The sequence below is a fragment of the Herpailurus yagouaroundi genome, unplaced genomic scaffold (genome assembly GCF_014898765.1).
Source record: "Herpailurus yagouaroundi ecotype Mexico unplaced genomic scaffold, PumYag 190, whole genome shotgun sequence".
NCBI classification, from domain to species: Eukaryota; Metazoa; Chordata; class Mammalia; order Carnivora; family Felidae; genus Herpailurus; species Herpailurus yagouaroundi.
Window position 1 is genome coordinate 10,800,055 of NW_024412421.1, and position 16,745 is coordinate 10,816,799.

The window sequence follows — 16,745 nt, forward strand, 5'->3', positions numbered from 1 at the left end:
GCTCTCAAGCCTTTGAAGAGCCAGCGTTTCCCATCTTCTAGGATGGAGGCGATCACGTGTGGGTGGGCCAGTTGTGACAAGGGTGGCCAGGGGGCACTGGACCTACTCGGTCATGGCCTTCAGGAGAGGCCAGGAGGGCTGTGCGTGACCAGCTAGCAGTGTGGAGCCAAAGGCTCATCCCCATAATCTGACCAGGGCCTCACGAGACCAGCTGAGACCACACTTGTGTAAAAAGGTTTTTATTTTAAGTAAAAATGGCTAAGCTTCCAAAAGTTCTTAAATAGGATTTCAAAGGGGGGAAGATGTCAAGAGGCCAGTGAGCAAGGAGAGAGCCTGGTACCAGGCAGATGAGGGGAGCAGCAGAATCCCCGCCCACTGGCCTCCTGCCAGCCATAAATACAGGCCAGCCCTCGGCGGGGAGGGCCGTGCCCCTATGTACACCTAGAACACTATGTACACGTCCAGCACAGGGCCCGCGTGTGGCCAGGGCTGCCCCAGGGTGCCCACCAAACTGCCCGGGTGTCATGGTTCCTGTGCCCCCCGGGGGCTCCTCAGCACACCCACTAGAGACGGGGCCCGGCAGGCAGGGGAGAGTCAGACCAGGCTGGGCGAGAGGACCACCTTCCCGCATACTCCTGCCCTCCCCATGAGGGCCCCCTGATGGCCCGGGCCTGCCAGGCAGAGTGGGCCATCCCTACCCTTCCAGCCTGTGCCACTTGAACCCACAGCCACGGACGAGAGACACCATTTCCTTCTGAGACGGGATGGAAGAGGTGCCTCCACCCTGGCCTTTGCCTCCTAGGCTCCCAGTGCTACAGCAGGAGCGGGCCAGCAAGGCCTCACGACCCAGTCCCCGTTCCGGTAGGGTGGACACGTCCATCACACAGGCACCGGCCTTGACTTCCCTGCAGGAGGGGGAGGAGGGGTTCGTCAGCCTCTGTGCATAAGGGCAGGAGGGAGCCAGGCAGAAGCGCACAAACAGCAGGCAGCAGGACGGACCCAGCCCTGAGCAGCCATCTCCCCGGCACAGCCCTGCAACCCAAGATGGCCAGGCAGGTGGGCAGGTAGGCCCGGGCCACTGGCCCCACACTCACCTGGAGACTCTGCAGCCCCAGCCGTCAGGCTGAAATCAAAGCAACAGGCGTCTCACTGGTGGGCTTGCCTTGGGCCAGGACTCCCCAGGATCCTGCTGCCCCTACCTCTTTGCACTCTAGCACCTGCCAGGCCCTTCTGTGAGTGGGGCCAGGCAGGGGGCTGGAGCTCTGCATTCCAGTCCTACGGCCGGGCTCACTCCTCACCCGGGACACGGGCTGGGCCCTGCCCCCCACCCTCCCTAGGAGCCAAGGCCCAGAACAGGGGGTTCCTGGCCTGCTTTGGAAGATGTGTATTGCTGGAGCCCTGCCTGGGAGAACTGGGTCCTGGGCCTCAAGTCAGTAGCCCCGCTAGGAGCCTGAAGGGCTGCTTCCTCCTTACACTATTCCCTCTCCAGGGAGCCTGTGATTGCCCATCTGTGAAATGGATCTAGCACAGTCTGCCCTGACTACTTCCCAGGGCTAGAAAAGGTGGTAAAACAGGTTCTGGATGGGTTTTATGAACTTAACCAAAAAGGAAAACAAAAAGTCCATTCAGGCAAGGGCAGTCCCGTGGCTATCTGCCCATAGGGGAGGCTCACCCACCCACCCTGGCCCACTCCCTAAAGGCTCACCCAAGGGCTGCAGCTTCCTCCGGATGGAGCCTGGGCGGCTGGTGGTCCCGGAGCTGGGGGCTGAGTGTGCTCGTGCCGAGGGCTGTGGGGTCTGGCAAGCCGGCTCCCACTGTGGGCAGGGGTGAGCAGGTGGGCGGGGGCCGTGGTCCTGGCTCCCCATCTCCACCGTGCTCAGTTAGTGCAAGAATTACATGAGATAATACATGTAAAGAAGAAAATGAGTTATAACTGAGCACCTGTGTGCCAACCTGCAGCCCCCCCCCCCCCCCCCCCCCCCCGGCAACCAGCTGGGGACCTCCCCAGGTTATCTCTGAGGTCCAGGCGAAATATTCAGACCAAGGCTCCCAGGTTCAAGTTCTAGGTCCACCCCCTTCTGGCATCTTCCCCTCTCCTGCCGCTCTAGGCCGTCTCCCATCCCAGATCCTCCTTCCTGCCCAAGATGGGCCCGTGGCAGTCACCATACCTCCAAGTGCTCCTGGCTGGACCAGGACCCGAGCTCTGCCCTGCGGGACCCAGGGCCCAGCTCCACAGAGCGCACCCTCTCTGCAAACTTCAGGGAATACAGTGTCTCGCTGGTGTTCTTCTCCACGGGGGACACCTAGGGGACACGAGAGCTCACTCTCCACCCAGGCCAACAGGCCTCCCTGACAGAACTGGAGGGGGCAGCATGCTCACTGACTGAAGCTGCAGAGGACGAGGGTGTCCCTTCCCCGCACAGCCTGATGTATGGGGGCCACAGGGGGAGGGGGTCCCTGGTCACAGTGCTGGCCAAGCCCGACACACGAAGGGCCACCCTGCCTGGCCAGCCGAGGCCCTCACCTGCACCACCATGAGGGTCTTGCTGTCTCCACTGAGCGAGTCCTGCAGCAGGTAGGTGAGTTTGGAGTTGCGGAAGGGCACGTGGCCCTGGCGGGAGCGCAGGGCGGCGATGACGTCCCCCAGGGCTGACAGCGACTTGTTGATGTGCTGTGCCTCCCGCAGGCGGCTGCCCTCAGCCCCTGACTTGCCCACACGCTCCGAGCCGGCCAGGTCCACCAGGTTCAGCTTCCCTGTGGGGAGGGTGCCGGGCAGGTCGAGGCCGCCCCAGTGGGGGCAGGTGCCAGGGGTCTTCGGCCAGGCCGCCCGGCGCCCTCACTCACCCGTGGTGCGGAGGCCCGTGCTGCAGTCCACCCCGCGCACCGTCACGATGAGCAGGGCGTGTGAGCGGGAGCTGTGCTCGTTCAGGTTGGTGAACTCGGTCGTGCGGTTGGTGTGGCCAAACTCGAACACCTGGCAGGGAGCAGGGAGGGCGGAGGCCCGGGGTTTGGAGTGAGGTCTTCGCAATCACCCTGTCCCCGAGGAGGCTCACCCTACGCACTTTACAGAGGAGGAAACCTGCGGACAGGCTGCCTATGTCCTGCTCCCGCCCGGCCCCAGTTGCGCGTGGGGGCCTCCCCGGCACTTCCCTGCCTCCAGGTGCCCCGGCCTTGCACCTTGTTGATGTCCTCCACACTCTGCACCCGGAACTCTGTCAGCCCCGGCACGTACAGCTGCCCGCTGCCGTCTGGGCACAGCCGGATCTCCAGCTTCTCCTGGGGCTCCTGCCCCAGCAAGTCCCTGTGGGGACAGACGACACGGTCACTCACTTCTGCCTCTGCTTGCACTGTACCCCGCTCCCCCATCACACCCTGAGGAAGCCTTCCTTAACCATAGGGCTAAGCCCCTCTCTCCTCCAGCTCCTCCCCTGCACTCAGTCTGCTGAGGGGCAGAGGCCAAATGTTCCCCCCAGTCTTGTAGTAGCACTACTCCCGCCCCCACGATGCACGGAGCTCTTGTGGGCAGGGACCCCCAAGTCCCTCACTCTCACTTATCACCACCTGGTGCAGCCTGCAGGGAGACTGGGTAGACTCGGCAGGAAAAGCAGCACCTGGGTCTGGTCTAGGGGTCCTGGGGGGACTGAGAGCAAGGCCTTCTCCCTGCCGCCTCCGGTGTGGGGCAGGGGCCGGGGACCACCCGATCCCTGGGCTGATCCGGACATGTAGCCCCGACTCCGACATTCGTCACACACAGCTCTGCATGGCCCCGCGGACCACAAAGCCACCGGGCGGGCCGTGCCCCGCGCCAGAACCGCCCACCTGAGGACCTCGTTGTAGATCTCGGCAGCGCTGACGGTGATGGTGTAGTCCCAGTCGGACGCCTTCTCCTGCACCTCGGAGAAGAGCAGCTGCAGGGCCCGCTGGTTGATGCCTGGGTTCTCGGGGGTCCCCTGGGGGCAGAAGCAGGGCCCCAGTGAGCCAGGCCTCTCCCCACCACAAGGGGGGGCCGTGCAGATGCCCATGTGGTGTCTATGGCGACCCCTCACGGGCCAGCCTCCCAGTCCGTGCCTAGTGGTCCACCCCAAAACGCCCTCCACTAGCTGCAAGCAACTTCATCGCCTTGGGCCTCAGTTTCCCCACCTTTCCACGGCACTGCCCTGTCAGGACCAGCCTGAGACGTAAAGCAGAGGACTGGGTGAAGCACCCGACGCGGCCCTGCACGAGGGGCCACTGAGCACCAGGTGCACACCTGGTCCTGGGGGGCCACCTGGGAGGGAGCACTGGGAACCTATGATCTCCGTGCCACCGCCTACAGGGTGGCTCACATCAGGGAAGCCATGAGCTGGGCTCTGTGGGTGACAGAAGGGGGGCACAAGCAGAGACACATGTGCCCTGAGGTCAGATGGGCTGGCCGGCCCTTCTAGAAAGAAATCTGGAGTCTTCACCTGAGCGGTCACCTCCCCTTAAGTAGCCCACCCACGCCCCTTCCCGTCTGTTGCTCAGGCCTCCTTGCCAGGCCTCAGTACCCCTAGCATGTTCCAGCCTCGTGGCCTCAGCCCTGCTGTTCCTGGTCCCTGGTCCCCACACACCCCCATGGCTGGCTCCAATGCCGCCTCCTGGGGAGATGGCTTTATCTTCCCCACCAACACCTGATCTGATCCCTCCCTCACTGCTGATTCCTCATAGTCAGCTTTAAGTTTTCTCCCTGGCACCTGCCAGGACACCCAGCTCGATGTGCTGTGAGCACTGAAGCCTCCCCACCAGGTGAGCTGGCTCCCGGGAGCAGACACTCTGTGGCCAAACTGTGCCCAGCGCCCAGAACGGCACCTGATATACATGGGCCTTGGCAGGCACTGCTGGAGGAGAGATGTTCCTGGGGGTCACCCCAACTCTGAGCACCCAAGATAGGGTTAGGAGCCCCCCCAACCCCCTCGCTCCCCCACCTTGCTTGGCCTGGCCCCCACTAACCAGTCTTCACGAATCCCAGAACGAGGGCAACGGTGGGGCCCAGACTGGAAGGAAAGAGCCATGATGACAGCCTGTCACCTAAAGGTGCCTGTCTAGCCTTCTCACCCCTCTCCTCAGACACTGGGACACCTGTCCTCACCCCTTCCCAGAGAACCACACAGCACCCTCTCAAGAGCCAGGCACATGCTAACAAACCAAAGAAACCCCCAAGGGCGGCCTTCCATTTTTACCTCTGGTTGAGATTCTTCCTCCCCTCAAAGCTCCCACCTCCCGCTGCCCTTCCCAGAGGGGGCTTGGCCCCAGCAGCAGAGACTGCCCTCCTCCATCCCCATACCCCAGGGCCCAGCATAGGGCAGCCATATGGCAGGATCCTAATAAATGCACATGGGTGAAACAAAGGTCCATCCAGGGAGATGCAGAAGCGGTCTGCCCTGGGCTCTAACCTCAGGCAGAGACCCCTCTGGTGCCAGAGCTTGTGGGCATTACACCTGCCCCTCCAGAACCACAGGGGTCCATCCCAAGTCCACCTGAGTAAGGTGCCCCTCTCTTCAGGCCTGGTGCCCCAGGCTAACACAGATAACCACCAGCTCTGCTCCCGTACCAAACAAAACCCGCAGACACAAGGACAGCGACAGGGTGGGGTCCTCACCGAGCCCCTGCCCTGTGCAGCGGGTACCCACCTCCATCGTGTAGGTCTTGCCGGCACCCGTCTGGCCATAGGCAAAGATGCAGACGTTGAAGCCGTCAATACAGGAGGTGATCAGGGCTTGTACCTCCTGGAACACCTGGGGAGGTGACATGGGATGGAGATTGCAAGCCCCCCGGGTCACCCACCATTTCCAAGTCCAGCCACCTCCCTGACCACTCTCTCCTTCAGTAACAGTACAACGCATATTGTTACTGGCGAGTGGCTCACTGAGGAAGAATTTCTGACTAATAAGTCACTTACAATAGGCATCAGTCGAGCTGCCAAGACTGAAGGGAAGACAGGGCAGTGCCTGCCGCCCAGCCCTGGAGCTCAGGGGCCCCCACCTCTACTTCTCCGGCACCAAAGGAGTGCTCAGTGAGTTGAAGGCAGAGGCCAGCGTGTGCCCGGCACCCAGAGCCTGCCTGTACACCAGCAGACAGGGTGGGGCAAAGGTAAAGCTCAGCACAGGGACAGAAAGGCACAGGCAAGACAGCCCTGGCCGGTCAGCCAGAAAAGAAGGATGCTGAGACCACATGGCTCTCACAGGCCAAGGGTTCCATAGTGGGGCCAAGGAGCAGCGGGGGAGTCCCTAAGCAGACCTACATAAGTGCTCCCGGCTGGAGAAGCAACGCCCGCCAGGGTCCTGTGGTTGGGCGGGGCCACGTAGGTGCCACAGGCTGTGCATGAATCTCCCTCCCTGCAGAGGCTTCAATCTTAGCTTCCCACCCTCTTCTCTCCTCCAGTGGAGGGAGCAAGGCATCCCAGTGCCCCACGCCTCCCCATCGTGTCTTCCCCACTCTTATACTTCTTTCGGTCCATGCTCCCATCATCTCTCCCTGTGTGTCCCCCCACCCTCCACTGCTCTGTCCCTTTCCCCATAGGGCCACACTCACGTCCTGCTGTGAGGCCCGCGGGGAGAAGACCTTGTCCAGCTCAAAGGACACAGGCTTTCCTTTGTGCAGTAGGTGGATGATGGAGTCATCGTCAGCATCGAAGGTCACAGCATTGGTCGCTTCGGGTCCTTCTCCGTCCTCTTTGGTGACTGGCCTGACACGAGCAATCACCCGGATATTCCCTGGATTGTGTGGGGGAGGAGAGAAGGGTACAGGCTGGGTCAAGATCAGACTGCCTCTACACTGGCATTCTCTGGTGTCCTGAGCAACCCAGAGGCTCAGGAACCTGCTGCCTTCTAAGCAAGGCCCCCCAAGGAAAGGTAGCCCACAAAGCTGTGATCACTCACACTATCATGAATTCAAGTATCAGTACCCTTTCTTCCTGGGCAAGCCAGCTGAGAGTGGGAGCTTCACACTGGGGACAGGGAGGAAAGGTCAGTTGCGGGGCTCAGGCCCTGTGCCCAGTCTGGGTGGGATACCAAATGGACACTCTCTCTATGTGTCTGGACTTCAGTTTTCTCTATACGATAGGGCTTGGGTCCCAGTAAGCCAAGAGACTTATTCTGTCATTCTAAAAGGACACCATGGATGCCAGGACAGGGCTTGGGAATCAGGCAGATAGAACCAGGCAAAGAGGCAGCCCTGGGGTGTGTGGGCACATAGATCTGATCGCTTCAAGCCCTTCAGTGGGATCTCAGTGGAATGAAGAACAAACTCCCCACTACAGCCAGAATCTTCACCTTCACCTGTACACTCCACCTCACCATCCAGGTCCAAGGTCTGGCTGCACCTCCTCCGGGAAGCCCCCTGACACGCTCGACTGTCAGACACTAAGGGGCTCTGAGAGCCCCTCCCTAGCCCCGGTAACAGGGGCAGTGTTGAGGTTCTCTGGGTGATTAACGATCACTGCTGCCCCAGCTGAAGCGAGCACCGTGAGGCCAGCGACAGCATCGATGTGGGCTCATGGCCATGTCTCAGTGTCTGGAACAGCACCTGGCACACAGCAAGCACTCCCTAGACCTTTGTGTAGCAAACAGGTACCCTCAAGCTTGGCCAGGCCGTTGGTCAGAACAAGCGGCATACCAGCCACCCCACCCAGTGCCTCAATAGCCCACCCGGCCCCCTCGGGGCCCAGGGGTCACCTGCCATGGGCACTGGGGTGAGGGCTTCAGAGTTGGACGGATCCAAGTCCAGATCCAGGGCAGACTGTTTACTAGCCATGCGGGTTTGAGCAAGCTCCCCGACTTCTCTGGGTTTCCGGATCTACAAAGACGGAGCTACAGCAGCCCCTCGGTGGCAGGGCACAGCTCCAAGGAGTGGTGCTGGGCTGGGGGGAAGGGCTGCATCACCTCCGAGCCAGCTTGGGACCCCTGTGCCAGGGCCCCCCAGCACCCCCGGCGGTCACCTTTCAGCCGCACGAGCTCATTGTGGCACTTCTTGCGCAGCTGCAGCTCCCGGCGGTACTTGCGCAGGAGCTCCTGGTTGTTGCTGTTGACCTCCTCGATGGCTTGGCCGATCTGGTGGGGGGTGCGCAGCGCTGTCACGGGCTGGCTCCACCGACCTGGCTTACCACGCTGCCTGCCACCTCCCCACCCCCACCCCAGCAGCTGCTCACTGCCTCCCGCCCTGGGCTGAGTACTTGAGGTCCGCTGTCACAGGCCAACTGTATCCAATAGCCCCTGTGGGCATGTACTGCTGCCAGGCCCATTTTACAGAGGAATAAACTGAGTCTCAACGAGGCTTATTGCTCTGCTGATGAGCAAACAGCAGGACTCAGCCCTCACTTCACAGCACTAGCACTTGACTACAACAAGATTCAGCTGGACCCATACTCCAGCTCTACCCTCATCTCAAGTAGCTGGGGGGACCTAAGGCAACCATCTCAGTCGTCGAGCCTCTTTTTTCTCCTCTGTAAACTGGGGAGAACACCATCTAATTCGCGGATCTGTAGGACTTGGTAGGTACGGACCTCCACGTTACACTTCATGAGGGAAAGGACCAAAATGCAGACCGCGCATGCATATGTTGCCCTTCGTTGGGTAAAAAGGGAAGTGCGCACGTGCACGCAAATACATCAACAGGCTTCATCATGCTCAGAACGCTCGGGAGGTAAATTCTGACAGACATCCGCCTCTGGGGAGCAGGCCAGGGTGGCAGAGAGAGGCCCTTCCTTTTCTTCTGATGCTCTTCTGCATAGTTTGAACTTTCTACCACGTCCATGTATTATTGACATAATTTTTTTCACAGAAAGAACTACTTTCTATTCCCAAAATATATCAGTCTCTCTACCCTGCAGGACTGTTGTACAGATTCAAGGAGCTGACAGCTATAAAAGGCTTAGCACGTAGGAGGCACTTAAGAGACGCTGGCTATTCTCATACTGTACAAGTATAGCTTAAAAAAATCAAAACTAACAGATGTAAGAATATGTGCAGCATGTTTGAGATATAAGAATACATGTAATATGTTTGGTTTAAAGCATCACAATAAGTCAAATACCCAAATACCTGCCCCTGACCAGTGTATTTTCCAAACAGGGTCTGGGGGTGGCAGTGTGTGGGTGAGGCAGGGGGGCTACTGTCTGGGAGGCTTCACTGCATTTTGGAATGGAGCCCTGGGCTCCAGGGCCTCTCCCAGCCTCCCCCGTCCCCTCAGCCATGAGCTGCACTCACCTCGGCCTTGACGCTCTTGAGAGCCTCCTGCAGGAGCAGGGGGAAGCCACGCACCTGCCGCTTGAGCCCATTGTAGTCGTTGGTGAGGGTCCGCAGAGCTGGCTGCAGCGTCAGCAGGTTGGTCCGGACACCTATGGGGACACAGAGGTATAAAGTGGACAGGGGGAGGGGCTACGGCACGGGGCAGGCCAGGGCCTGGCCAGCCGGCTCACCTGCCAGGTTCTCATGCACAGCCTTCATCTCCACCTGGGCTCTGGCAAAGGCCTCCTCGATGGCCCGGTTCTTGTCCTCCTCCAGGGACTGCATCTCCTCCAGCATCTGCCCGTGTGCCCGCTCCAGCTCTGACTCGTACATGGCGATCTGATGGCCAAGACCAGAAGCTCAATGTGTGGGGGGAGAGAGAAGCTCAGAAGGGGGGGGGAGAGCCAGAAAGAAGCCCCTCACCTACCCCACAGCCCACGTGAGCAAACACTGACCCCTACATGTACACATAGACACACACATACACACACAGACACACACACACAGGAGAAGGGTAGATGGCCATCTCGCTCCTCGAAAGGTCTGGGAGCTCCGTGCAGCTACTTCCTTGCATTACCCCCGGCACCAGCCTGGGTCCTGGCACGTAACAGGTGCACAAGCTACAGGCCCCAGGAGGGCAGGGGAGAGCACTTGTTATACATTAGTGACCAGGGTTCCTTTCTAAGAACGTGTGCGCTAGACCCTGTGTGAGGAAGCTTTAATGATTATGGCTCTGAGCCCCACTGGGAGGGGAGTTCTGCGATCACATCATTTTACAGATGAGGAAACAGACACTAAACAAAACTTGGCCTTGGTCATGCAGCCAGCAGGGAGAGAAGGGACCGGAACCCAGGCGCGTCGGACCCCGGAGCGCTGACCCGCCATACTGTGTTGAAGGCCCGCCTCTGGCTTTCCAGCCGGGCGTGCGCATGCTCTCCCACAGCTACGCGCGCCCCCGCAGCCCACGCACCTGTGCCCGGAGCTGCGCGGTCAGCTGGTGCGAGCTCTGCAGCTGCTGCTCCATCTCCTTCAGCACCTGCCTCTGCATGGCCACCTGCTCCTGCAGGTGCTGGTTCCGGGCCTGGGACTCGCTGAGGGCCTGCTTGGTCTTGGACGACTCCACTTCCACGGTCTTGATGACATACTGTGAGGGGAAGGAGGGACGGGCGCGTGGCGGCGCGTTGGTGCCTCGACCTCACCCGGGGGTCCTGAGACGCGACTGGCCTTGGGAAGGGACGTTCAGGGACATCCTGCCAAGAGCCCCCAGAAAAAACTAGAGAGGCCTCGAGGTACTGGCTTTCCAGGATGCTGCAAGGGCCTCCTGGAATGCTCTCATCTAATTAGCCCACCAAGAGCCTGACTGTGGCCCCTGCCTGGGCACAGGACAGACAAGAAGGGCAAAGATGAAGGTAGAACCTCGCGGTGCATCACATCCATGCCTGGCACGCACGGGCACCTCAAGCCTCAGTTGCCAGATGCCCGCTACGCGCCTGGCCCTGGACGGCAAGGAGAGGAAGGGGCAAGACTAAGGGCAGACCTGCAATGATTCCTTCAACCACCTGCCCCTCCTCATTCACCAAGACGCTTAAGCCCCTCCTCCGGGAGGCCCCGCCCTGGGCGCGGGATGGAGAGGGCGCTCCCAAGGCCCTGCACGTGGCCACGGCTCACCTTGATTGGCGGCGACTGGGCCCGCAGGCTGGCGATGGTCTCGTGGCTGTCCCGGAGGCGCCGGCTCAGCCTCTCCTCCTCCTGCGCCTTCTCGGCCAGGCAGTCCTTGAGCCGCAGCTCGACCTCCGCCAGCCGGTCGGTCTTCTGCTGCACCTCCAGGTTCAGCTCCGACAGCATGCCCTTGTTCTCCACCACCTCCAGCTGCAGCTGTGACAGCTTGTCCCGGAGCTGGGCGCTCTCCTGCAGGCAGGCGGTGGCGAGCGACGCCGGGACCCAGGGAAGGACAGACAAGCGGGCAGGGGTCACTGTGAGGAACTGGGTCACCGTTGGGGACTGAGCCCTCTGGGACCGGGTGGGGCCGGGGCCAGCCCGCTCACCTGGCTGTGCTCGCAGCCCGTGCAGGGGGCCACCGGCTTGGCCCGCAGCTCCTGCAGCTCTGCCTCGAAGCGCCGCATCTCCTGCCTCAGCCGTTCATTCTCCACCATCAGCAGGTCCCGGTGCTTCTCCAAGTCCGTGCCTCCCTGCAGACGGCCGGAGCACAGGGGACGCATGTGAGGTGGAGAGGGTTACCAGGGCAGGGGAGAGAGGAGACAGGTGGGGAGAAGGAGAGGGAAAGAGAAAGGCGGAGAGGGAGGGAAGAGAGCAGGAGCTCCAGAGGGAAATGAGAAGACAGGAGGAAAGGGGAGCTGCAGGGACGGACTTCACCCCGCCCCGTTCATTCTATTTTCCTGAGTGTGAAAGTAACAAGAAAGTCGTATTTATACACAGAGATCACACTCCTATTTTACATCAGCAAACGAGAATTAACCTCCCTCCCTTTGGGGGTCACATGACCTCTGAGGACCTAGTGAGTGGAGACAAATATTCAGGGAGCGTCTCCCAGGCAGGATGGCAGTCTGATGGGCACACGGGCAGCCCCGGCTTGGGCTGGAAGTGAGGGCCCTGGAGAGATGGGGTCGCACATCCCATCTGGAAGGGTCAGTCTGCATGAGACCCGGCCAACCCCCGCCTCCCCCGCCCACCTTAGGATGGCAGTGTTGAGCCTCACCAGCTCTGATCGAAGGCGGCTCACTTCCTGGGCTTGGCTAATGAGCTTCTCCTTCAGGTTTTCCACCTGCCAGCACAAAGCCACAGTCACGGTCACGGTGAGCCTCTTGTTCCTCACCTCCAGCCCACACCCAGGCCTGATCTCTCAGCCCCAGCCCTCCCTGTGTTCAAGCATCAGGCCACACCTGGGACTCCAGGTGACACACACCTGCCCCATCCCAATAGCCTTCAGCACCCTCTCCCACTTCAAGACCCAGGTAGCCTGGGCTCTCAGGAAAGTCTGGGGAGCAAGCAAAGCAGAGGTGACCCGTGTACCACCAAGCCCACACCAGAGGCAGCTCCCTGGGAGACTCAGAAGGCTGACCTCAGGACGCCTGCCTTGCATCGGCCCCTGCGTCTACTTAGGTATTTGTAATTATATATATATATATATATTTTTTTCTTTTTTCCTTAAAAAGGCTTCCAAATTGTATAAACTCTAGGCACTACAAAACCTGGATCAGTCCTTGCCCAAGTCCTAAATTTTTCCACTTCAAGTGGTTCCTGGTGAATCTGCCTGTGGAGACAGGTCTGTCAGTGACCAGGGCACATCTCAGACCTGTGTCCACCCCAGCTCCCAGCCTGTCTTGCTGGAGAGCCATGGCCAGCAGAGGCTATTAGAAAGAGGAGGGGTGCACGGTCTGTGAGGAGGCAAGGGTGGCCTGGCTCAGCCAGAGCCCAGGGCGGGGGCAAGCACGATGCCAGTTCCGAGAGTGCACATCCCAGGATGGCGACCCTCCCCTAGAGCTGTCCCCCCGCTGGCCATCCTCCTCGCAGGCCCCAAACCCTGGTTCTCTATCAGCCCACCTGCAGGAACCTCTCGGGAGATAACTGCAAATGCAGCCAATGACTTTGGCACCAGCATTCATTAGAGCATGTTTGGTGGTTTTCTTGCAGAACATTCTATGAGGACCATACCCTACCATACCTCACCTTGAGAAGGCACAGTGAGAGTCAGACTCACTCGGCGGGGGCTTAGGAGAGGTGGGTTTTACACAAGCGGACCACGAAGCGCTAGGTTCTTATTACTAAGCGACAGGTGACAAAGTCCCCTGCCTGCAGGGGCCAGCCAGGGCCAGGTAAGGCAGGTGAGGGGCAGTGCAGGATTGGACACCTGCTATCCACCCCTAGGAGGCAGCCACAATGCACTCCCTGCAGGCCGCGGCCAGAGACATGCAGGCCCACGTCTCCAAACGTCTGACCTTTCAAGACAGGCCAGATGTTGGGATTTGGGGATATGTCAAATCTCCCCACCCTACATGGCTGAGATGTCATCAACAGTGTGTGAGTAGCATGGGCAGCATGCAGACCAGGCCTGTGCCACCTCCGATGCCCCCTTTTGCTGAGACCCTGGTGGGAGGAGCACTCAGATCCCCCGGCTTTAGAGGGGAGTGAGGGACACCTCACAGAAGGCAGCCTTTCATTCCTTGGTGGTGAAATCGGGACTAGCGTGAATCCCCAGCATTAAGGGAATGGTTACGCAAGTTATGGTGTAGGTACACGCAGACTAGTGCGTAGTCGTCACGGTTAGGGTTAGCAGAAGTTTTAAGTGACTTGGAGAAAGGCTCCCGAACATAGTTAAGTCAAAAGTCTGAAAACAAAATTGCGAATGTAACACCAAGAAGCAGAAGTCTCTGGACTATAGAATTCTGCCAAATTCTTTATGCTTTTCAGTAACTTGTAAGCCTCAAAGAATACGTACTCCTCTCATATACACTCCCCCCATCCTGATATAGGTGGGTCTACCTCCTTTTGAAAGGTTGAGTCCCCCCACCCCCCTTCCTTCCCTCAGAAAGCACTCCAGGAAGATCCACTTGCACTGAACAGGTGCCTCAGACAGGCTGCTTCCTCAGCACCGGGCTGGGTGTGCTGGGACCTCGCCACCAGCACTCAGCCCCAGATGCAGCGAGAATGGGGTTTTCCAAGTGCTTACTTGCGGGGTCAGGACGCCTGCCTGCCACCTGCCTGTAGCTCAGGCTCCTGCTCCTTTCTTGCATCACAATCAGAACTCTGCGCACTCCTAGGCTCTACCTGGAATTTCTGAGGGGTGCCCCAAAAGGAGGTGGCTACAAAATGGGGCAGGCTGGGGTGAGGGTGAGGGGTTGAGGGAGAGGCTATAAAAGACTCCCTTTGTCAGAGATGTCAGACAGTCATCTCCTGGCTTGTCTAGGACAGCGGGGGACATGGCCCACCAACACAGCAGTGTGGCCTGTCAGGCACCAGTCACCGCTGTGGTGCATGGTGACCGTGCCCCGGCAGGCCAGCTGCATTTGGGGCTGAGAAGTCAGGATGTATGCTGCTCAGGAGTGGGGCCATTGCCCTCTACCCAGAGGGGTCTATTTCAGGAGCGGTGAGAGCAGAGAGCGGGGTGCTGAGGGTGAACCAGAGCAGCGAGGAAGGCCTTCCACAGGAGAGAGCCCCCAGAGGCATCCTGTCCACACCCGCCCGGGCTCTGAGTCAGCAATCGTGCTGGCATCTATCCGCAGAGGGGAGGGACCTTCTCTATTACTCATCATAAGCCCCGACCCCGGCAGGTGACCAGCACACAGTAGACACCCAATGAACACTAGAAGTGACAGCAGACAAGCGGCATGCACACTCCTGAGGGCAAAGAGCCAGGCCGAAGGGGAAGCAGGTCCCCGGCAGGCTGCTGTGATGGTGCCCAGGAGGGTATGATGTCAACCCCAGGGCTGACCAAGGGACCAGGCTAGATTTGTGCAATGTCCCTTCCCAGGCCCAGGCTCCTTGTCAGCTGGAGAAACTGGGTCATGGGCCTGGTGCACAGGGCCTCAGTGGGAGCGGGGAGCCGGGGCCCATCTGACACAAACCCACATTTCCATCTCTCAGCAGAAGTGGGTTCAGTAGAGGGTGGGGCTGCCCTGCGCAGGTCTGTGTTCTCAGCTGTCTGCTCCCATCAGTGGAGACAACCTGCTGATTACCTCCCCACCTCCCACCAAGCCTGGCTCTTGATCACCAGCTGTCTGTCCGCTGAGGAAAAGAGGGCTCTCCCAGTGGCGAGACCAAGGCGTTGCTGAGCTGAAAAGGCAAGAGGTGCTGGGACCCAGAACACCCTGAGGAAACAGAGGCCAGAGGGGCGGCCCCCGGAAGCACCCCATCCCGTCACCAACACACTCCCCCTCTCAGGACATATGGCTACATGACTGACTGTGCCCATCTGGCCCCATCCACCCTGCCCTGCCCACTGCCAAGTTTTCACATTCAGGTCCTTCTGCCACTGAGGGGCAGTCGGGCACAGGGGTTCTCAGGCCTGACTGCCCAGCTTTCTAATATAGACATCACCCTACTCGCTGGATAACCTTGGAAAAGTCTCAACTTCACCATGCCTCTTGCTTTCCTCATCAGGACAGTGAGGCTACCCCTACAAGGGCATTAAGTGAGATTAAATGAGATAACGTTAAGTAAAGCGCTTAGGACAGACCCCAGCACACAGCGAGTTCTATTGTTAGAATAAAGGCCCGTGAGAGCAGAGATATCTGTCTGTAGTGTGGGTGACGAATTCCCAGTGCCTAGGACAGTGCCTGACACACAGCAGGTGCTCTGTAAACACATGTAGGAAGAATGAGTGCACAAGGGGCTGGGTAGAGCAGGGTCTGTGAGTGAGGCTGTCAGGCAGGGTGGGGCCAGGAGGGGTGCTAGAGGCTGGGGCACCACTGGGCACCAGCAGGAGGACACTCCCTTCTGCCAAAGGAAGGAGCTGCTACAAGCCTCCAGGCATGTGGGTGCCACGTGGGACTGTCGGGCCAGAGGTGCCACGTCTTCCAATATATTCTGACAAAATAGGAATTCCAGATCTTTATGTGAACTTAACTAAGGTTTAAAAATAGGCAACTGGCTCTGGAAAACAGTGTGGAGGTTCCTCAAAAAATTAAAACTAAAATTACCCTACGACCCAGCAATAGCACTACTAGGAATTTATCCAGAGGATACAGGAGTGCTGATTCCTTAGGGGCACATGTACTCCAATGTTTACAGCAGCACCATCAACAATAGCCAAAGTATGGGAAGAGCCCAAATGTCCATCAACCAATAAATGGATAAAAAAAGATGTGGGGTGTGTGTGTGTGTGTGTGTGTGTGTGTGTGTGTGTATACACACACAATGGAATACTACTTGGCAATAAGAAAGAATGAAATCCTGCCATTTGCAACATTGTGGATGGAACTAGAGGGTACTATGCTGAGTGAAATAAGTCAGTCAGAGAAAGATATATGTTTTCACTCATATGTGTAATTTGAGAAACTTAACAGAAGACCATGGGGGAAGGGAAGGGGAAAAAATAGTCACAAACAGAGAGGGAGGAAGGCAAGCCATAAGAGACTCTTAAATACAGAGAACAAACTGAGGGTTGATACAGGGGCGGCCGGGGGGTAATGGGTGATGGGCATTGAGGAGGACACTTGTTGAGATGAGCAATGAGTGTTGTATGTAAGCGATGAATCATGGGAATCTACTCCCAAAGCCAAGGGCATACTGTATACACTGCACATTAGCTAACTTGACAATAAATTATATTTTAAAAAATTAAATAAATAAAAATAAAAATTGGCAACGAATCTGATCAATAAAAAAGGAGGCCAATTAGAACTAATAAACTCAGCAAAGTCACAGGATACAAAATCATTACGTAAAAATCTGTTGTGCTTCTACACAATATCAATGGACAATCCAAAAAAGGAAATTTAGAAAACAATTCCATTTACAATTGCATCAGAAAGAATAAAATGCTTA

General features: G+C 58.4%; 1 protein-coding gene across 9 annotated transcripts in view; it reads right to left on the reverse strand.

Moving 5' to 3' along the window:
• Positions 1 to 223: 223 nt before the first annotated feature.
• KIFC3 (kinesin family member C3) overlaps positions 224 to 16,745 on the reverse strand; it is a 77,664-nt gene continuing 61,142 nt past the window's right edge. For 7 of the 9 annotated variants that reach the window (XM_040498136.1, XM_040498139.1, XM_040498146.1 and 4 more), the window contains 16 exons: positions 11,959 to 12,024; positions 11,288 to 11,431; positions 10,911 to 11,150; positions 10,213 to 10,386; positions 9,434 to 9,581; positions 9,222 to 9,352; positions 7,955 to 8,066; positions 6,550 to 6,731; positions 5,649 to 5,753; positions 3,820 to 3,950; positions 3,178 to 3,301; positions 2,845 to 2,974; positions 2,525 to 2,754; positions 2,169 to 2,303; positions 1,706 to 1,814; positions 224 to 905 (listed from right to left, as the gene is read on the reverse strand). In XM_040498136.1, coding sequence (XP_040354070.1) covers positions 880 to 905; positions 1,706 to 1,814; positions 2,169 to 2,303; positions 2,525 to 2,754; positions 2,845 to 2,974; positions 3,178 to 3,301; positions 3,820 to 3,950; positions 5,649 to 5,753; positions 6,550 to 6,731; positions 7,955 to 8,066; positions 9,222 to 9,352; positions 9,434 to 9,581; positions 10,213 to 10,386; positions 10,911 to 11,150; positions 11,288 to 11,431; positions 11,959 to 12,024 — 2,187 coding nt within the window. In that variant the 3' untranslated portion in view covers positions 224 to 879. Of the gene's footprint in view, positions 906 to 1,094; positions 1,124 to 1,705; positions 1,815 to 2,168; positions 2,304 to 2,524; positions 2,755 to 2,844; positions 2,975 to 3,177; positions 3,302 to 3,819; positions 3,951 to 5,648; positions 5,754 to 6,549; positions 6,732 to 7,954; positions 8,067 to 9,221; positions 9,353 to 9,433; positions 9,582 to 10,212; positions 10,387 to 10,910; positions 11,151 to 11,287; positions 11,432 to 11,958; positions 12,025 to 12,165; positions 12,221 to 16,745 lie in introns of those variants that run through there. The other 2 variants (XM_040498137.1, XM_040498142.1) reach the window with 2 other exon arrangements.